Raw genomic sequence first — 18,768 nt, forward strand, 5'->3', positions numbered from 1 at the left:
GACGCTCTATCCGCTGAGCCACACCGGTTTCGGCGAGGTGACGTCTTTCAAATGCACAAAACACGACAGGAAAATAAGGAGGCACGTGAAGGAACCGGGAAAGATGACTCCGTCCAAGCGACAAAATAAGTCCCCAGAAACCGATCGTAAAGACAAACAAACAAACGAAAAAAACAAGAGACCTAGGAACGATCGGACAAAAATTCAAAATAATCACCGTCCACTCCAACGCAGAACCCGGGGAGGCAACGGCACTAAACCAGGGAAGTGAGGCACGAGCACGGGGAGAAGGTGGGCCAGGAGCAGGGCCACCTGTCTGCCGCCCCGTGACACGGCCTCGGCTCACTCTCCTGGTACAGGCGACGGTCCCCCCGCTTCCATTTAGGGGCTCAGCTCTGAGCCGGCTCTGCTGGCTGGCCGGCTGGCTGGCTGGCCTTTAATCCCCTGTGAGGTGGCTCCAAAATGCAGGACGCTTACGCCTGGGGATGGGCAAGAGTAATACCACTGCGGCCTCGGGGACAGAAGGGTCCCGGGTTCGATTCCGGTCAAGGGCACGTACCTCGGTGGCAGGCTCCATCCCCGGCTCGGGGCCGTGGTCGGGGCGTGTGCAGGAGGCAACCCATCGATGTGTTTCTCTCACATCGATGTTTCTCTCTCTGTGTCTCTCCTCTCTCTCTTCTCTCTCTAAAAAAATCTATGGAAAAAAATCTATGGAAAAAAATCTACGGAAAAAAATGTATGGAAAAAAAATCAGAAAACAATGACAACTGTGTTACAAAAGCCATATGCGCACACCAAGGACATGTGAGGAACAAATACGCATAAAACATAATTTTTATTTTATTATTTTTTTAAAAATATATTTTATTGATTTTTTTACAGAGAGGAAGGAAGAGGGAGAGTTGGAAACATTGATCAGCTGCCTCCTGCACACCTCCCACTGGGGATGTGCCCGCAACCAAGGCACATGCCCTTGACCGGAATCGAACCCGGGACCCTTCACTCCTCAGGCCGACGCTCTATCCACTGAGCCAAACCAGCTAGGGCTAAAACATAATTTTTAAAAAGCAAATATGCATGTATCACAGAAGCATGGCCAAAGAATTAAAAATGTATTAAGCCTTGCCCTGACTGGTTTGGCTCAGTGGATAGAGCGTCGGCCTGCGGACTGAAGGGTCCCGGGTTCGATTCCGGTCAAGGGCATGGACCTTGGTTGCGGGCACATCCCCAGTAGGAGGTGTGCAGGAGACGGCTGATCGATGTTTCTCTCTCATCGATGTTTCTGACTCTCTATCCCTCTCCCTTCCTCTCTGTAAAAAATCTTTAAAATATTTTTAAAAATTAAAAAAAAAATGTATTAAACCAGGCCAGCGTGGCTCAGTGGTTCAGCGTTGACCTATGAACCAGGAGGTCACGGTTCGATTCCCTGCAGGAGGCAGGCGATCCATGATTCTCTCTCATCATGGATGTTTCTCTCTCTCTCTCCCTCTCCCTTCTTCTCGGAAATCAATAAAAATATATCTAGTTCATCTCATCGCCGCCGAATCAACACTTGGGGGTCGTGTACACGTGATGGCGGGAGGAGGGAGCTGTGAGCCGAGGCCGGGCCTGGGTGCTGATTTGGGCCGGTGCTCATGTGGGTGCGGGGGGGGATGCCTCTTTGGATTCCCAAATCCCCCCCATTTGACCCCCCCCCCTCTGCAGCCACCGCTTTGCCAGGGGAGATTTGCTTTCCATTTGCTAAATCGGCGCCCTCTGCACCTCTGGGGGAGGAGGGATTACGGCTGACGACAGATGTTATAGAAGGACGGGAGTCGGGCGGGCCGGGCCAGTGCGACGCCTCACGGGCTGACCAGCTGCAGCCGGCCTGGCCCCAGGCCCTGGGGCATCCTTGTCCGGCGACCAGGGGGCTGCCCTGGCGGGGGGTCTGGCCCTGCCACCCAGGGGTGCAAGGAGACAGTCATGGTGCAGAGAAAGATGAGCAGCTCCTTCAAGCGGGGCTCGCTCAAGAGCTCCACGTCGGGGTCGCAGAAGGTGAGTGAGCCCCGGCCCGTGTGGCTCTGTGGGTAGAGCGTCGGCCTGCGGACCGTGGGGTCCCGGGTTCGATTCCGGTCAAGGGCACGTCCCTCGGTGGCAGGATCCTCCCGGCCCGGGCCCTGATCGGGGACTGGTGCAGGAGGCAATCCATTGACGATGTGTCTCTCTCACGTCGATGTTTCTCTCTGTCTCTCCCTCTCTCTTCCAAAAAATCAACGGAAAAATATCCTGGGGTGAGGATTAAAAAAAGGAGGAGAAGGTGACTGAGGGCAGAGGGACAGAACGCAGGGGGACCCTGGTGGGGAGGGGGTGTCCCGCCTTCAGAGCTGCTGCATCCGAACCCCTTCTCGGGGGGAGGTCCCCCTTTCCTGCCGTTATGACCAACCTCTGTGGTCTCTTGGCTGCTCCCACCCTCGCAGACGTGGCCCGTGGCCCTCACCGGATGCGTTTGGGGGCCACCTGGCCCCCCCACCCCCAGAAGTCCTGGGCTCGCCTGATCGCTTCTCCGATGAGGATTCTTCCCGCCCCCTGAGCTCTCTGCCACGGGACCCCTGGCCCCTTCTTTGGTCCCCATCACATGTTGCGGGGAAGCGCCATGCGGGGTCTGGGAGACCCTCAGCGAGGGTCAGGATCACCGCTGAGCCCCTGCGGAGGGTCAGGCAGCTCCCGGGACTCGGAGCAAATTGAAACGGGTGGCTGGTACCCCGCCTTGTGCCGTCGGCGGGGTCTGGGGGCAAAGAACGCAACAAGAGGAGAGCAGGGTCGGAGACTTCAACGTTGGTCAGGATTGCAAACCAGCCGGGCCGGCGTGGCTCAGGGGTTGAGCATCAGCCTAGGAACCAGGAGGTCAGGGTTCGATTCCCAGCGAGGGCACATGCCCCGGGGTTGTGGGCATGACTCCCCAGTAGGGGGGGGGGGGCGTGCAGGAGGCAGCTGATCAGTGCTTCTCTCTCATCATGGATGTTTCTCTCTCTCCCTCTCCCTTCCCCTCTGACATCAATAAAAATAGGCTTTTTAAAAAAGAGGTTTGGATCACAGAGGGGACGGGGAGGGAGAGCGAATGAGCTGATCCCCCGCTATCCCTGGCCCAGGACGGGGCGCGGCAGCTGGCGGGGCTAATGCTCCCTAATGTGTGTTCTCCTGTGATTAATGGCCCCGGATAAAACCTTGAACCCGGGGAAGCAGGCCCGGCCGCTAAGCCTCCAAGAGCCGCACTGTGGGTTATCCTGGGGGCCCGCGAGGCCTTTTAAGCGACTTACATTTTTAACGCGACCGTTTGGGGATAAGCCGTCCTTTTTAGAATCTGGGGGAGAATAATAAAGAGATGGGGAACCAGCCCGGCCGGCCTGGCTCAGGGGCTGAGGGTCGATCTAGGAACCAGGAGGTCACAGTTCGATTCCCGGTCAGGGCACATACCCGGGTTGTGGGCTCGATCTCCAGTGGGGGCGTGCAGGAGGCGGCCGATCCATGATTCTCTCTCAGCATGGATGTTTCTCTCTCTCTCTCTCTCTCTCTCTCTCCCCCCCTTCCTTCCACTCTCTCTAAAACTTGATGGGAAAATGTCCTCGAGTGAGGATCAACAACAATAACAAAAAACAAATAAGGCTCCACAGCCTCAATAAAATAAAACTAAATAGAAAGTGGAGCTTATCGGAAGCCTGAGAATCCACAACTGCGGCACCCTAAAATAAAATTAAATAAATAAGGCTGGGGAGTGTTGGGGAGGCGGGGAAAGAGATCAACCGAAGGACTGGTATGCATGCATATAAGCACAGCCGATGGACACAAGACACTGGGCGGGGGGTGGGATGAGGGCATGCGATGGGGGGTAGGGGAGGCTGGGGGAAGGTTAATGGGGGAGGGGGAGAAAGGAGATATATGTACTACTATGTGTAATACTTTAAACAATAAAAAATAATATAAAATAAAAAATAAATAAATAAATAAAATAAAAATAATATAAAATAAATAAATAAAAACAAAACAAATAAATAAATAAAATAAGTAAAAAACAAAATAGTGAAATAAGAGATGGAGAACAAAACTCCTGATGAGCCCGAAGAGGAAGACAGGAAGGAGATGGGCTGAGCCTGGTGTTGGGGTGTGAAAGCAGCTGGGGACCCCAACAGCCCTCTCACTACTACACATCCCCCCCCATCTCCCCTGCACTCACACTCCCTCCCTTCACCTCCTGGACCAGTCCAACTAGAGCAAACTCCAGCTGTGGCCAGGAGGGGGCAGCAGAGAGCTGAGCTGGCAGGGCCCCCGGCTCCCCAGAATGAGGGCCCTCCTGTCACATGGCCCCACCGGGCAGAGAGCTGAGCTGCAGAGCCGGGGACCCCTTAGTGGACAGAGCTGAGGGCCCGCCCAGGAGGGCGCTGTGGCTGGGCTGGGTTCTGCTGTGCGTGGCGGTCGGGCCAAATGGAAACTTGTTTCGACCCTCAGGAAAGCCGAGAGCGTCCAGTGGTGGTTGCCGGGTTTGGGGGTAAATGGGAGGGTGTACGGTGAGCAAGCTTGGTGGTTACAGTGATAGCTCTGTCCTGTACGCCTGAGGGTTGCTCAAGAGAATAGATCTTTTTAAAAAAAAATGTGTGTGTTTTTTATTTTTTATTTTTTATTTTTTATTTTTTTAAAAAACCTCTCCAGGACCCTCACACTTGAGCCCTTTTTTGCTTTTCTTTAATGTATTTTTATTGATTTCAGGGAGGAAAGGAGAGGGAGAGAGAGAGAGAGAAACATCAATGAAGAGAGAATCATGGATCGGCTGCCTCCTGCACACCATCCACTGGGAATCGAGCCCGCAACCGAGGCATGTGCCCTTGACCGGAATCGAACCTGGGACCCTTCAGTCCGCAGGCCGACGCTCTATCCACTGAGCCACACCGGTCTGGGTAGTGTGTGTGTGTTTTAAATTGATTTCAGACAGAAGGAGAGAAGAGAGAGAGAGAGAGAAGCATCCATGATGAGAGAGATTCACGGGTCGGCTGCCTCCTGCTCACCCCGTCCTGGGGACAGAGCCCACAACCTGGGCGTGTGGGAATCAAACCGGTGACCTCCGGGTTCGCCGGTCCATGCTCATCCAATGAGCCGTGCCAGCCGGGAAAGAACGCAGACACCTTAAAGCAGGCCTCCTCAAACTACGGCCCGCGGGCCACAGGCGGCCCGCCAAGGACATGGATCCGGCCCGCCGGGTGCCGCTGCCTGTCCTGCTTAGCAGCCGACGCGTCCCGGGCCCGCAGTGCGCATAGGAATTTGTTCATAGTTTTTTTTTTTAAACTATAGTCCGGCCCTCCAACAGTCTGAGGGACAGGGACCTGGCCCCCTGTTTAAAAAGTCTGAGGACCCCTGCCTTAAAGGAAGAAGGAGGGATAGAAGTAGGCGGTCGCCGTTCTGCAGCCCGAATGACCGTGCACACGGGGCACACGCAGCCCCCAGCGTGGCAGTGTGGGACGGCCGAGGATGCGGGTCCCACCGGCTGCTGCCGGGGGAGGGCTCAGTGGGGATGCTCTGCACCCGGCGGAGGACGAGAGTCAGGTGCATTCAGGGTGGCGCTCACCTTGACCTCTGACCCAGCCGTCATGAGGAACCGGATTATCCCGACGGTCTCAGTTATGCAAACCACACTGACCTTTTCAGCCAGGGGAGAGCGGGGGGGGGGGGGGGGGGGTCACTTCAAAGGGGATGTGCCCGCTCCTTCTTCTCTCCCGGGTCCCCAGGCAGTTTTCCTGGGTGCCACATGGGGCGGCCTGGGAGCGAGGGAGGTCACGGGGCCGCGGCCTTGCCGGGATCACGGGGACGGGACACAGGCGCTCACATGCCGCTCATGTGGACGCTCTTAAAGGGAGGGCACTCCGCAGCCAGCTTCCTGCCCCGGGAGGCCAGGCTGCACCCTCCCGGCTCCGCCACGGGCCCAGGTAAGCTCGGGGCGGCTCTGCTCGGCGAGGGCTGGGTCCCCAGCGGTCTCGAGCTCCTCTCCCGCAGAGGTGGGCTGCACAGGGGTCTGTGGGGGAGGCCAGGGGGACCCATGTACGGCCCAGGGGGTCCTGGATGATTCCCTGAGGGGACAAGCCCTGTGTCAGCCGGCCACCGCCTGGCTCCAACGAGCTGGCTGCTCAGAGAGGAAGGGAGAGGGAGAGAGAGACAGAGACATCCATGCTGAGAGAGAGTCATGGATCGGCTGCCTCTTGCATGCCCCACACTGGGGGTCGAGCCTGCGACCCGGACGTGTGCCCTTGACAGAAATCTAACCCGGGACCCTTCAGTCCACTGAACCAAACCGGCTAGGATGACTTTATTGATTTTCTATCACCAGCTGAGATCAGCTAGTTTACCTTAAGCTGATTAAATCCTGGAGGAGGTTAACGAGATTGAACTAAAGTGATTAAATCAACCGATGAGATCAGCTACATTGGATCAGCCTGTTTTACATCAGCAGGTGGGATTAGCTAGACTGGATCAGGCTGTTTAAATCGGTAGGTGGCTAGATTGAATTAGGTTAATTGAACCAGTGGGTAGGATTAGCTAGATTGGGTTAGGCTGGCTAAACCAGTAACTAGGGCTAGCTGGATTGGATCAGGCTGGCCAAACCAGTAACTAGGGCTAGCTAGATGGGATTAGAGCTGGCTAAACCAGTAACTAGGGCTAGCTAGATGGGATTAGAGCTGGCTAAACCAGTAACTAGGGCTAGCTAGATGGGATTAGAGCTGGCTAAACCAGTAACTAGGGCTAGCTAGATGGGATTAGAGCTGGCTAAACCAGTAACTAGGGCTAGCTAGATGGGATTAGAGCTGGCTAAACCAGTAACTAGGGAGAGCTAGATGGGATTAGGTTGATCAAATAGATATATGGGGTAAGACAGATCGGTTTAGGTTGATTGCATCTGTAGAGGAGATGAGATTTTTGCTGAGTCACGGTTTTGAATTTTTTGCTGAGAGACGCCATTGATTGGTTGCCTCCTGCACACACCCCAACCGGAGCCAGGGATCGAGCCTGCCACCCAGGTACCTGCCCTTGACCGGGAATTGAACCTGCCTCTCTTGGGGTGCCGGGGCAGACGCTCTAACCAGGGGTCCTCAAACTACGGCCCACGGGCCACATGCGGCCCGCCAAGGACATGGATCCGGCCCGCCGGGGGCCGCTGCCTGTCCTGCTTAGCAGCCGACGCGTCCCGGCCCTGCAGTGCGCATAGGAATTTGTTCATAGTTGTTTTTTTTTTTAACTATAGTCCGGCCCTCCAATGGTCTGAGGGACAGGGAACTGGCCCCCTGTTTAAAAAGTTTGAGGACCCCCCCCTGCTCTAACCACTGAGAAACACCGGCCAGGGCGGACGCTCTAACCCCTGAGCCGCACCGCGGATCCCGGGGCGGTGATTCTCTGTCTAAAAGGGTCAGACCAAGTCCACGTGTGGCCACCGGCGGCCGCAGGGTGACAGCGCGCTGGAAATAGACCCAGCAGGCCCGCGGCGTCTCCTGGCTAAACTGGTCCCCGGTCATTTGGCTGCGGGTGGGGTTTGCTGTTAATGTTGGCCCAGAGGCTCAGGGCACAGCAAACCAGGCCCCGCCTTGCAGAAGCCGCTTCCGAGGCTGCGAATGCCCAGGCCCCAGGCCACGTCCTGTGGTCCGGGCCCCGCCCCCCCCTCTGGGTCCCCCCCCACCACCACCCGGTCACTCCACCGCAGCCCCAGCCTTCCCCGCCCTCCCACACCCCTCACTGCAGGGTCGTCCCCACAGAGCGGGCGTGGTCCGGAATGTCAGATCCTCCTGACCCCCGGGACCGCGTCTCAGCTCCCCGTCCATGGGACGCCGCGCCCGGGCTCCGGGCTGGCTGTCCACCCACTCAGTTCCTGCCATCAGAATCCACATAAAAGCCATCTGGCCGGTGTGGCTCGGTGGTTGGGCGTTGACCTACGAGCCAGGAGGTCACGGTTCGATTCCCGGCCAGGGCACGTGCCCGGGTGGCCCGGGGGCAGCCGATCCGTGATTCTCTCTCGCCACTGATGTTTTTCTCTCTCTCTCCTTCTCTCGTCTCCTCTGCGATCAATAAAAATGTATTTAACAAGAGAAGCTCAGAGAACAACTGGACAGTGAGCATGTGGGTGATCGGTCATGTGTGTAGCAGATGTGTGTGTTTTTTCGTCTCTTCATGAAAAAAAAAAAGAAAGAAAAAAGATCTGGAAGCCCCAGTTCCTGTGGCTGTCAGCCCAGGGCCCTCTGACATCCCTGCACAGCCTGGCCAGGCCCCTCACGGATAGGTGGTCCTTGACCTTGCGTCTGTCCTCCGTGTCCCGGCCCTTCTCCCGCAGCCCCCGAGGCTCAGCTCTCGGCCGCGTTCACTTTTCCTTCACGGAGAGGGAGAGGGGGAGAGAGAGAGAGAGAGAGAAACATCCATGATGAGAGGGAATCCTGGATGAGCTCTGCCCCTGCACACACCCCCCCCCCCCCCGGGGGATCGAACCCAGGACCCTTTCTGTCCGCAGGCCGACGCTCTACCCGCAGAGCCACACCGGCCTGGTCTGCTCAGATGTTGTGGGCCGCCGTCCTGCGGGGGCAGGTGGACGTTACGAAAGGGAGAGGGTGGCTCGGGGAGACCTGGGCCTTGTGCCCACCTACCTCCTTGTCTTCCAGGGACAGAAGGCGTGGATTGAGAAAACCTTCTGCAGGCGGGAGTGTGTCTTCGTGGTCCCCAGCACCAAAGACCCCAGCAGGTAACCTGGGGGCCACAGGAAGCCAGACCCGCCCCGGGGCCCACCAGTCGCCTCCCCCGAGGATATTTTTTTCCCGTTGATGTTCAGACAGAGTGAAAGGGGGAGGCGGGGGAGAGAGAGAGAGAGAGAGAGAGAGAGAGAGAGAGAGAGAGAGAGAAACATCGATGTGAGAGAGACACATGGATTAGCTGCCTCCCACACCTGCCCCTACCGGGGCCTGGGATCCAACATGCCCTTGCCCCCCCCCCCCCCAAGGAAAGAAACACCAGGACAAGGTCATGCCAGGGACCCCCAGTCCTCACGTTGCTGCACCTCAACGTCCCTCCTTCACCGCAGGGGCGCCTGGGCCTCCTTCACGGACACCCTCGAGGGCGCCCGCACGGACACGTGGCTCAGCAGGAGGAGAAACGGGGGAAGCTTTGTGGGCTCACACACCGCCCCCCCCCCCCCGCCACTTCCATGAGTGCCGTGCCTGCTCGGACCACAGTCCGAATGAAAACCAGGGTGGGGCGTGCAGCAGGCAGCCGGCCCATGACTCTCTCATCATGGATATTTCTCTCTCTCTCTCTCTCTCTCTCTCCCCCTCTCCCTTCCTTCCTTCGAAATCCATAAAAACACCACAGGCCCGGTGCACGGAAATTAATTAGAGGAAATACGTTAGAGGCCGGGGAGGGTCCGGTCCGCGGGAGGGCTCCAGGGGCGAGTCCGGCCCATCTTGCCCAGTCCCCATCGGCCAGACCCCAGCCATAAGCTAACCTACCAGTCGGAGCGTCTGCCCCCTGGTGGTCAGTGCGCGTCATAGCGACTGGTCGAACGGTTGGAGACGTAGTGTGTTAGGCTTTTATGATATAGGATATTTAAAGAGAGAGCGCGCGCGAGAGAGCGAGAGCGAGAGAGAGAGAGAGAGAGAGAGAGAGAAGACTGTGTTTGCCTTTGTATTCAGGTGTTGCTGTGGCCAACTCATCAACCTACATATCCCGCCTCTGCCCAGCATGACATCCGCCAAAAATGGGGACGAGAGCAAAGAGCTGGAGGCTACCCCGGAGAAATGGTCCGTGGGCAGACACACCCAGGCCTACCCGACCGATGCCTACGGGACGCTGGAGTTCCAGGGCGGCGGATACTGCAACAAGGCCATGGTGAGACGGGCCTTCGGCGGGGGCGTCACCCAGCCCGCAGCCCCCGTCGTCGGAGGCCCGGCCTCCCAGACCCCCAGACGTGGGCACCTGGCTCTTCTTCCAGGGGCATCGCTCCGTCTTCCTAGATGGTCCCTGGCAAAGACAAGAAATAGACCTGGGTCCAGCCGGCGTGGCTCCGTGGTTGGGCGTCGACCTAGGAACCGGGAGGTCACGGTTCCATTCCCGGTCAAGGGTACAGGCCCGGGGTGCGGGCTCGATCCCCAGTGTGGGGCGTGCGGGAGGCAGCCGGTCCATGATTCTCTCTCATCATGGATGTTTCTCTCTCTCCCCCTCTCCCCGCCTCTCTGAAATCAATAAAAATATATTTTTGTAAAAAGAAATGTATCTGCATGCTCAGCATTTTAGCCATGAGATTTAAAAAAAGACTATTTATTTTATTTTTATTTTTTAAATATATTTTATTGATGTTTTACAGAGAGGAAGGGAGAGGGAGAGAGAGTTAGAAACATCGATGAGAGAGACATCGATCAGCTGCCTCCTGCACACCTCCCACTGGGGATGTGCCCGCAACCCAGCTACATGCCCCTGACCGGAATCGAACCCGGGACCTTTCAGTCTGCAGGCCGACGCTCTATCCACTGAGCCAAACCGGTCAGGGCAATACTACTTATTTTAGAGAGAGACATTCATTTGTTGTTCCACTTATTTAATGTTTTTATTTTATTTTTATTTTTATTTATTTATTTTTTTTTTAGGGAGAGGAGGAGAGAGGGAGGGAGAGAAGCGTCGATGTGAGAATGAAACATCGATTGGTTGCCTCCCGCACCTATTCCAACTGGGAAGCGAACCCCCGACCTGGGTGTGTGCCCTGACCGGGGGATCGGACCCACAACCCTGGCGTATCGGGACGACGCCCTAACGCCCTGAGCTCCCCAGGCCGGGGCTGAGCGTAGCCGTGTGGTTTAGACACGGGGTGCTGGGATACGGAACGTGCGGTGCCCCTTAAACCCGCACCCACACTGTGAACCCGCAGAGCGTGCTTTTGGCCCACACCCTGCACGCTGATGTCTCATCCCGTCCCCCCACAGGGGACGAGGGAGGGGTTACGGGATGTGTTGGTGGGGCTGTCTGGGTCGTGTTTTGCTCTGCTTTCTGGCCGGGGACCTCCCACCCTCCTGAGACGGGGGGGAGGGGCGTCTGGAAGCGATTTCCCTCTGAAGTCCGTCCACGGCCTCCCTGGCCAGCGCCCAGCTGGCCGAGGCCACCAGGACCTCTCCCCTGTTTGCATGTGACCCCGCCGCCGAGCCCCGCCAGAGAGGGGGGGGTGAAGCACAAGGCTCCCTTTCAGCCACGCCGACTAACTCCCACGTGCCCAGTCCGGCCATGTCTGCAAGCTCTTTTCTTCTTCTTTTTTTTTAAAAGAAAACCACAATGTACCACTTTATTATTATTAATATATTTTATTGATTTTTTTTTACAGAGAGGAAGGGAGAAGGAGAGAGAGTGAGAAACATCGATGAGAGAGAGACATCCATCAGCTGCCTCCTGCACACCTCCCACTGGGGATGTGCCCGCAACCAAGGTCCATGCCCTTGACCGGAATCGAACCTGGGACCCTTGAGTCTGCAGGCCGACGCTCTGTCCACTGAGCCAAACCGGTTAGGGCTATTATTATTATTATTATTTTTGTTGTTGTTGTTGTTGTTAACCCTCACCCTAGACAATTTTGCCTATTGATTTTTAGAGAGAGGGGAAGGGAGGGGGAGAGACACAGAGAGAGAAACATCGATGTGAGAGAGACACATTGACGGCTTGCCTCCCCCACAAGGACTGAGTCTGCCCCCGAGGTACGTGCCCTTGACCGGGAATCGGACCCGAGACCCTTTGGTTCACAGACCAACGCTCTATCCACGGAGCCGCACCGGCCAGGGCCCCCAAATATTTCCTGTTGCTCAGATCAAATTCAAATGTGACGGGGCGTCCTGCCGTTTACTGGCTCAATCTGGCAAACCACACCCCCCACCCCCACAAAGTTTCCCCCCATCTCTTGGCCAATTTTTTTTTAAATTGATCTCAGAGAGGAAGAGAGGGAGGGAGAGAGAGAGGAACATCAGTGAGAGAGAGAATCATGGATGGACTGCCTCCTGGACGCCCCCTATTGGGGATCGGGCCCACAACCCGGACATATGCCCTGACCGGGAATCGAACCCTGACCTCCTGGTTTAAAGGTCGATGCTCAACCATTGAACCACGCCGGACGGGCAGGAGGGCCCCTGCTTGGACATGAGCGACAGCCCCGGCCCCCGGCCCCGGGACGCACGCTCAGCGTCACGCCCTCTCTTGCAGTACATTCGCGTGTCCTACGACACCAAGCCGGACGCGCTGCTGCACCTCATGGTGAAGGACTGGCAGCTGGAGCTCCCCAAGCTCCTGATCTCGGTGCATGGCGGCCTCCAGAGCTTCCAGATGCAGCCCAAGCTGAAGCAGGTGTTCGGCAAGGGCCTGGTCAAGGCCGCCGTGACCACGGGCGCCTGGATCTTCACGGGGGGCGTCAGCACGGGTAAGCGCACGGCCCCTCCCCGGCCGCGGACACACCGACCCCGAGCTCATGGGCCCCAGGGAGCTTGCCGAGAAGGAAAAACCACATGTGGCCCTCACCGGTGTGGCTCAGTGGATAGAGCGTCCGCCTGCGGACTGACGGGTCCCAGGTTCGATTCCGGTCAAGGGCACGTACCTTGGTTGCGGGCACATCCCCAGTGTGAGGTGTGCAGGAGGCAGCTGATGGATGTTTCTCTCTCATTGATGTTTCTAGCTCTCTATCCCTCTCCCTTCCTCTCTGTAAAAAAAAAAAATCAATAAAATATATATTTTTTTTAAAAAAAAGAAAAACCACATATGTTGCACCCCGAGGTAGCTTTTTGTTTTTTATTTTTCAAAATATATTTTTAAGAAACAAAGAAAAAAAATATTTTTATTGCCCGAGCCGATTTGGCTCAGTGGCTAGAGCGTCAGCCGGTGGACAGAAGGGCCCCGGGTTCCATTCCGGTCAAGGGCACGTACCTCAGTGGCAGGCTCCTCCCCGGCCTGGGCCCTGGTCGGAGAGTGTGCAGGAGGCAACCCATCGATGTGTTTCTCTCACATCAATGTTTCTCTCTGTCTCTCCCTCTCTCGTCCACTCTCCCTAAAGATCAATGGAAAAATGTCTTCAGGTGAAGATGAATATATATATATATATATATATATATTATTGATTGCAAAAGGGGAGAGAGAGAGAGAGAGAAACATCCATGAGGAGAGAGAACCATGGATCGGCTGCCTCCTGCACGCCCCCCACTGGAGATGGAGCCCACAACCCGGGCCTGTGCCCTGACGGGGATGGAACCCTGACCTCCTGGTTCACAGGTCAAGGCTCAGCCACGGAGCCACGCCCCCAGAGCCGGGGTGCCTTCTTTCAGTGACGGAGATCCCCATGTCTCCACCTGTTCCCCAGGGAGCGGAGTGGCCCGGAGAAGGGGTCCCCCCGCCCTCCCCCTCGCCCCCTGCCCCCCGCCCCCCGTCCACAGCAGTGACGTGAGGGGAGGGAAGGGGCCTTCCTCACGGGCCTCCTGGGGCTGCCCGCAGGGGTCATCAGCCACGTCGGGGACGCCCTGAAGGAGCACTCCTCCAAGTCGCGGGGCCGGGTCTGCGCCATCGGCATCGCCCCCTGGGGCCTGGTGGAGAACAAGGAGGACCTGCTGGGGAAGGACGTGAGTGCCTACCCCCCCTACCCCCCCGACCCCCCCCCCCCCCCCGACCCCTCACACACCGGCCATTGGTCCCAGATCATCGTTGTCGTTTTCGGACGCCGGCGACTTACAAACAATCCAAGTCTTTCCTCTGAGCGGGTGGAGGGTCCCCCTGGGGTTGCACGGAAGGAGGAAGTGGGGCTCCCGTCTACCCCTTTTCCCTTTCTGCCGCCTCGCGAAGTGGACAGGACGTCACAACCGGGGCCTTTTTATTCCATGTGGTTATTTGCTTATTTATTTAATGTATTATTATAATTTTTTTTTTGAGAGAGAGATGAAAGGAGAGACATAGGGAGAGAGAAACATCCATGATGAGAGAGAACCATGGATCGGCTGCCTCCGGCACGCCCCCCCGCTGGGGATGGAGCCCGCAACCCCAGGCATGTGCCCTGGACCGGGAATCGAACCCTGACCTCCTGGTTCCTAGGTCGACGTTCAACCCGTGAGCCATGGAGCCGGGCTGCATATACGATTTTGTGTTAAGATGTGTTTTCATTTCTTGGCGTCAATGCCCAGGAGTGCAATGGCGGGATTGGCATTATCTAAAATAATTGATGTCTCAGCCCGGCCGGCGTGGCTCCGTGGCTGAGCGTCCACCTAGGAACCAGGAGGTCCTGGTTCGGTTCCCGGTCAAGGGCACGTGCCCGGGTTGCAGGCTCGATCCCGGTGTGGGGCGTGCAGGAGGCAGCCGGTCCATGATTCTCTCCCATCATCAACGTTTCTCTCTCTCTCTCTCCCTCTCCCTTCCTCTCTGAGATCAATAAAAAAACAATGTAACGTAGACATTTTCCAAAGAGAAAAGTCCATCGCGAGAACGGGTGGGAAAGGCACCGTGAGACGGAGCATTGCTACCGGCGCCCCCTGCGGGCGTGACCGCGTGCGGCTGCGGCTCTGACGGGGGCGGTGCCTTTCGTCAGGTGACGAGACTCTACCAGACCATGTCCAACCCCCTGAGCAAGCTCTCCGTGCTCAACAGCTCCCACACGCACTTCATCCTGGCCGACAACGGCACCCTCGGCCGGTACGGCGCCGAGGTGAAGCTGCGGCGGCACCTGGAGAAGCACATCTCCCTGCAGAAGATCAACACACGTGAGTGCTGGCCACGGCCACGCCACGGTCACGCCATGGTCACGCCATGGCCACCGCCATGCCACCGCCCCCGTGTGGAAAGCCTTAACCTTGCTCCTGTTAGATCCACAGAAGATGACTTGATTTGATCCTCTTCCTCCCTTCCTTCCTCCCTCCCTTCCTTCCTCCCTTCCTCTCTTCCTCCCTTCCTTCCTTCCTTCCTCCCTCCCTCCCTTCCTTCCTTTCTCCCTTCCTTCCTCCCTTCCTTCCTTCCTCCCTCCCTTCCTCCCTTCCTTCCTCCCTCCCTCCCTTCCTTCCTTCCTTCCCTCCTCCCTCCCTTCCTTCCTTTCTCTTTCTTTCTTCCTTCCTTCCTTCCTTCCTTCCTCCCTCCCTCCCTTCCTTTCTCTCTTCCTTCCCTTCCTTCCTTCCTCCCTCCCTCCCTTCCTTCCTCCCTTCCTTCCCTTCCTCCCTTCCTTTCTTCCTTCCTTCCTCCCTTCCTTCCTTCCTCCCTTCCTTCCTTCCTTTTCTTTCTTCCTTCCTTCCTTCCTCCCTTCCTTTCTTCCTTCCTTCCTCCCTCCCTTCCTTCCTTCTTTCTTTCTTTCTTCCTTCCTTTCTTCCTTTAAAAAATATTTTTTTATTTGATTTCCGAGAGGAAGGGAGAGGGAGAGAGAGAAACATCCATGATGAGAGAGAATCGTGGATGGGCTGCCTCCTGCACGCCCCCCACTGGGGATCGAGCCTGCAACCCGGGCACATGCCCTTGACCGGGAACCGAACCGTGACCTCCTGGCTCCTAGGTCGACGCCCAGCCACGGAGCCACGCCGGCCGGGCCCTGGTAGGGTTTCCGTGAAAGAACCTGGGAAATGAAGGACCGTCAGAGCGACAGTGCTCGGCGTGGGGGTGGCCGGCCGTGACAAGGGGCGGGTTTCCGGGAACCAGATCTCCGCGGGCAGCTGGCTGGCGACGGAACGGTTCCTTCTCCCGTGTTTGCATCCTCCCGGGCTCGCCCGTCTAGCGTCCGGCTCCGCGTGGCCCCGGGGCTGCTGGGCTTCCCTTTGTCATCCTTCGCCTCGGGCTCTGAGCGGGGCAGGGACAGCAAAGGGGCGCTCGGCTGTCCCCTCTCCCAGCGCGGAGCTTCGGGGGGCGGGAGGGGGGGTCCGGCTTAAACCACGAGGAATGGATCCCACCCTGTTGCTAGAGGAAGAAGGGGACGTGGTCACCAAATTCCGGCCAAGCCCATCTTGGGTTGAAGACTCAAAGGCAAAGTGGGGCCATGTCATCTGGGTCCATTTTTTAAAATATATATATATTTTTTATTTCAGAGAGGGAGGGAGAGGGGGGGAGAGAGAGAGAGAGAGAGAGAGAGAGAGAGAGAGAGAGAGAGAGAGAGAGAGAGAGAGAGAAACATCCGTGATGAGAGAGAATCATGGACCGGCTGCCTCCTGCACGCCCCACACTGGGGATGGAGCCCACAACCCTGGCCTGTGCCCTGAGGGAATTGAACCCTGACCTCCTGGTTCCTAGGTCGACGCTCAACCCCTGAGCCACCCTGGCCGGGCCATTCCCCCCCCCCACCCCAGTTTCTCTTAGCCAGGGCCCGGCCCAAAACAGACCCTCAGATGCACATTGGGCGAACGGAACCGAACTGAGATGATTCGGGTTAAGAGTCGGTCAACGTCTTTTAGAGTTCCTGACTGCAGAGACGCATCATGGGGGCCAACCGGAACCGCTCAGCCCTCCCTCTGGAAGTTCTCGGATCCCCTCACGTGTCCGGGGGGATTTCGTCCGAAGGAAGGCCTTCAGAACTCCGAGACCAAGGACATGCCTCCTACTTGGCGCGGGTTGATGTTAATCTAATGACTCCTGAGGTGGCCCTGGCCGGCGTGGCCCAGTGCTGGGCCTTCGACCCATGAACCAAGAGGTCGCCGGTTCGATTCCCGGTCGGGGCACGTGCCCTGTTTGCGGGCTCGATCTTCAGTGGGGCGGGGGGTGGGGGGCGTGCAGGAGGCAGCGGTCCATGATTCTTCCCCATCATGGATGTTTCTATCTCTCTCTCCCTCTCCCTTCCCCTCTGAAATCAATAAAAATATTTTTAAAAAATAAAATCAACACCCTGGCCGGTGTGGCTCAGTGGATAGAGCGTCGGCCTGCGGACTGAAAGGTCCCAGGTTCGATTCCGGTCAAGGGCACGTACCTTGGTTACGGGCACATCCCCAGTAGGAGGTGTGCAGGAGGCGGCTGATCGATGTTTCTCTCTCATCGATGTTTCTAGCTCTCTCTCCCTCTCCCTTCCTCTCTGTAAAACATCAATAAAATACATATAAAAAAATAAAAAATAAAATAAAATAAAATCAATGCCCTGACCGGTGTGCTCAGTGGCTAGAGCGTCGGCCTGCGGACTCAAGGGTCCCGGGTTCGATTCCGGTCAACGGCATGTACCTTGGTTGCGGGCACATCCCCAGTAGGAGGCGTGCAGGAGGCGGCTGATCGATGTTTCTAACTCTCTCTCCCTCTCCCTTCCTCTCTGTAAAAAAATCAATAAAATATAGTTTAAAAAAATAAATAAACAAATGAGCCCTGGCCAGTGTGGCTCAGTGGATAGAGCGCTGCCCCGCAGACGGCAGGGTCACAGGTTCCATTCGCAGTCAAGGACACGGCCCGTGGCTGGTGGCTGCAGGCTCGATCCCCTGGACACACCCATGGAGGTGTCTCCCTCACATCGATGTTTCTCTCTCTCCCTCCCCCTCCCTCCCCGTCTCCCTGACAACCGATGGGAGAAGACCCTCCAGGGGAGGAGGACTCAGCACCACGGACACGGGCACGGGGAGCGGGCGGTGCCGGGACGGCGCGGTGATGGGCGGCCGTCTGTGTTGCAGGGCTGGGCCAGGGCGTGCCCGTCGTGGGCCTGGTGGTGGAAGGAGGCCCCAACGTCTTCTCCGTCGTCCTGGAGTACCTCCGCGAAGAGCCCCCGGTCCCCGTGGTGGTGTGCGACGGCAGCGGGAGGGCCTCGGACATCCTGTCCTTCGCCCACAAATACTGTGGGGAAGGAGGGTAGGATTTCGGACGGGGGTGCGAGGGGTCGGGGCAGGGCACCTTGGTCAGGGCTAAAAAAAAAAAAAAGGTTCAGGAAGGAATGTGTTGTAAATGTATTTTCCTTGATGTCAGAGAGGAAGGGAGAGGGAGAGAGAGAGAGAGAGAGAGAAACATCCAGGAGGAGAGGGAATCAGGGATCGGCTGCCTCCTGTACCCTCCCCCCCCCAACTGGGGATGGAGCCCGCCACCCGGGCCTGTGCCCTGGACCGGGAATGGAACCGTGACCTCCTGGTTCCTAGGTCGGTCGATGCTCGGTCGCTGGGCCATGCTGGCCGGGCTCAAGAAGGAATCTGGACTGGGTTCTCCCGTCTCCCCAGGTCGGCATGGGAGGGAGCTGTGGAGACCGTGGGGTTGCTTCCAGAATTCTCCCCCTGGGGGGACACCCTCTCTCCCAGCTTCGTTTCCCCGTCTGACGGGTTTCAACAAGCCTAGGGCCGAGGACAGGGGTGAAGGCAGGTCCCCTTTCTTTCCGCTTCTATCCCGGGAGCTCCTCAAGGGAGAAAGTTTCCAACCAGAGATACCAGGTGGCCCGGGCTGGCCAGTGTGGCTCAATGGGTAGAGCATCATCCCCCCAGACTGAAGGGTCCCGGGTTCGATTCCGGTCAAAGGCGCATACCTGGGTGGCAGGCTCCTCCCCGGCCCGGACCCTGGTCGGGGTTCACGCAGGAGGCAGCCCATCGATGTGTCTCTCTCTCTCTCTCTCTCCCTCTCTCTGCCTCTCTCTCTAAAAATCAATGGGAAAATATCCTCGGGTGAGGATTCACAAACAAACAAACAAACAAAAAGATTCCAGGTGGGCCTGTGGCCGAGGTATCGATTCACAGGGACAGGCCTAAGCCGCAGGGGTCCTCAAACTTTTTAAACAGGGGGCCAGTTCACTGTCCCTCAGACCGTTGGAGGGCCGGAGTATAGTTTAAAAAAAGAAACTATGAACAAATTCCT

At 57.2% G+C, this 18,768-nt stretch overlaps 1 protein-coding gene across 1 annotated transcript in view; it reads left to right on the forward strand.

The window, feature by feature from the left end:
* Positions 1-1,962: 1,962 nt before the first annotated feature.
* The window catches only part of TRPM1 (transient receptor potential cation channel subfamily M member 1), a gene marked incomplete at its 5' end in the record, with an annotated part of 44,124 nt that continues 27,318 nt past the window's right edge, over positions 1,963-18,768 (forward strand). The window contains 7 exons of the mRNA XM_080651580.1: positions 1,963-2,034; positions 8,661-8,740; positions 9,684-9,879; positions 12,226-12,439; positions 13,501-13,625; positions 14,582-14,753; positions 17,610-17,784. Of these exons, the coding sequence (XP_080507706.1) occupies positions 1,963-2,034; positions 8,661-8,740; positions 9,684-9,879; positions 12,226-12,439; positions 13,501-13,625; positions 14,582-14,753; positions 17,610-17,784 (1,034 nt within the window). The remainder of the gene's footprint in view (positions 2,035-8,660; positions 8,741-9,683; positions 9,880-12,225; positions 12,440-13,500; positions 13,626-14,581; positions 14,754-17,609; positions 17,785-18,768) is intronic.

This window comes from Plecotus auritus (genome assembly GCF_963455305.1).
Source record: "Plecotus auritus genome assembly, chromosome: 15".
Classification (NCBI taxonomy): Eukaryota; Metazoa; Chordata; class Mammalia; order Chiroptera; family Vespertilionidae; genus Plecotus; species Plecotus auritus.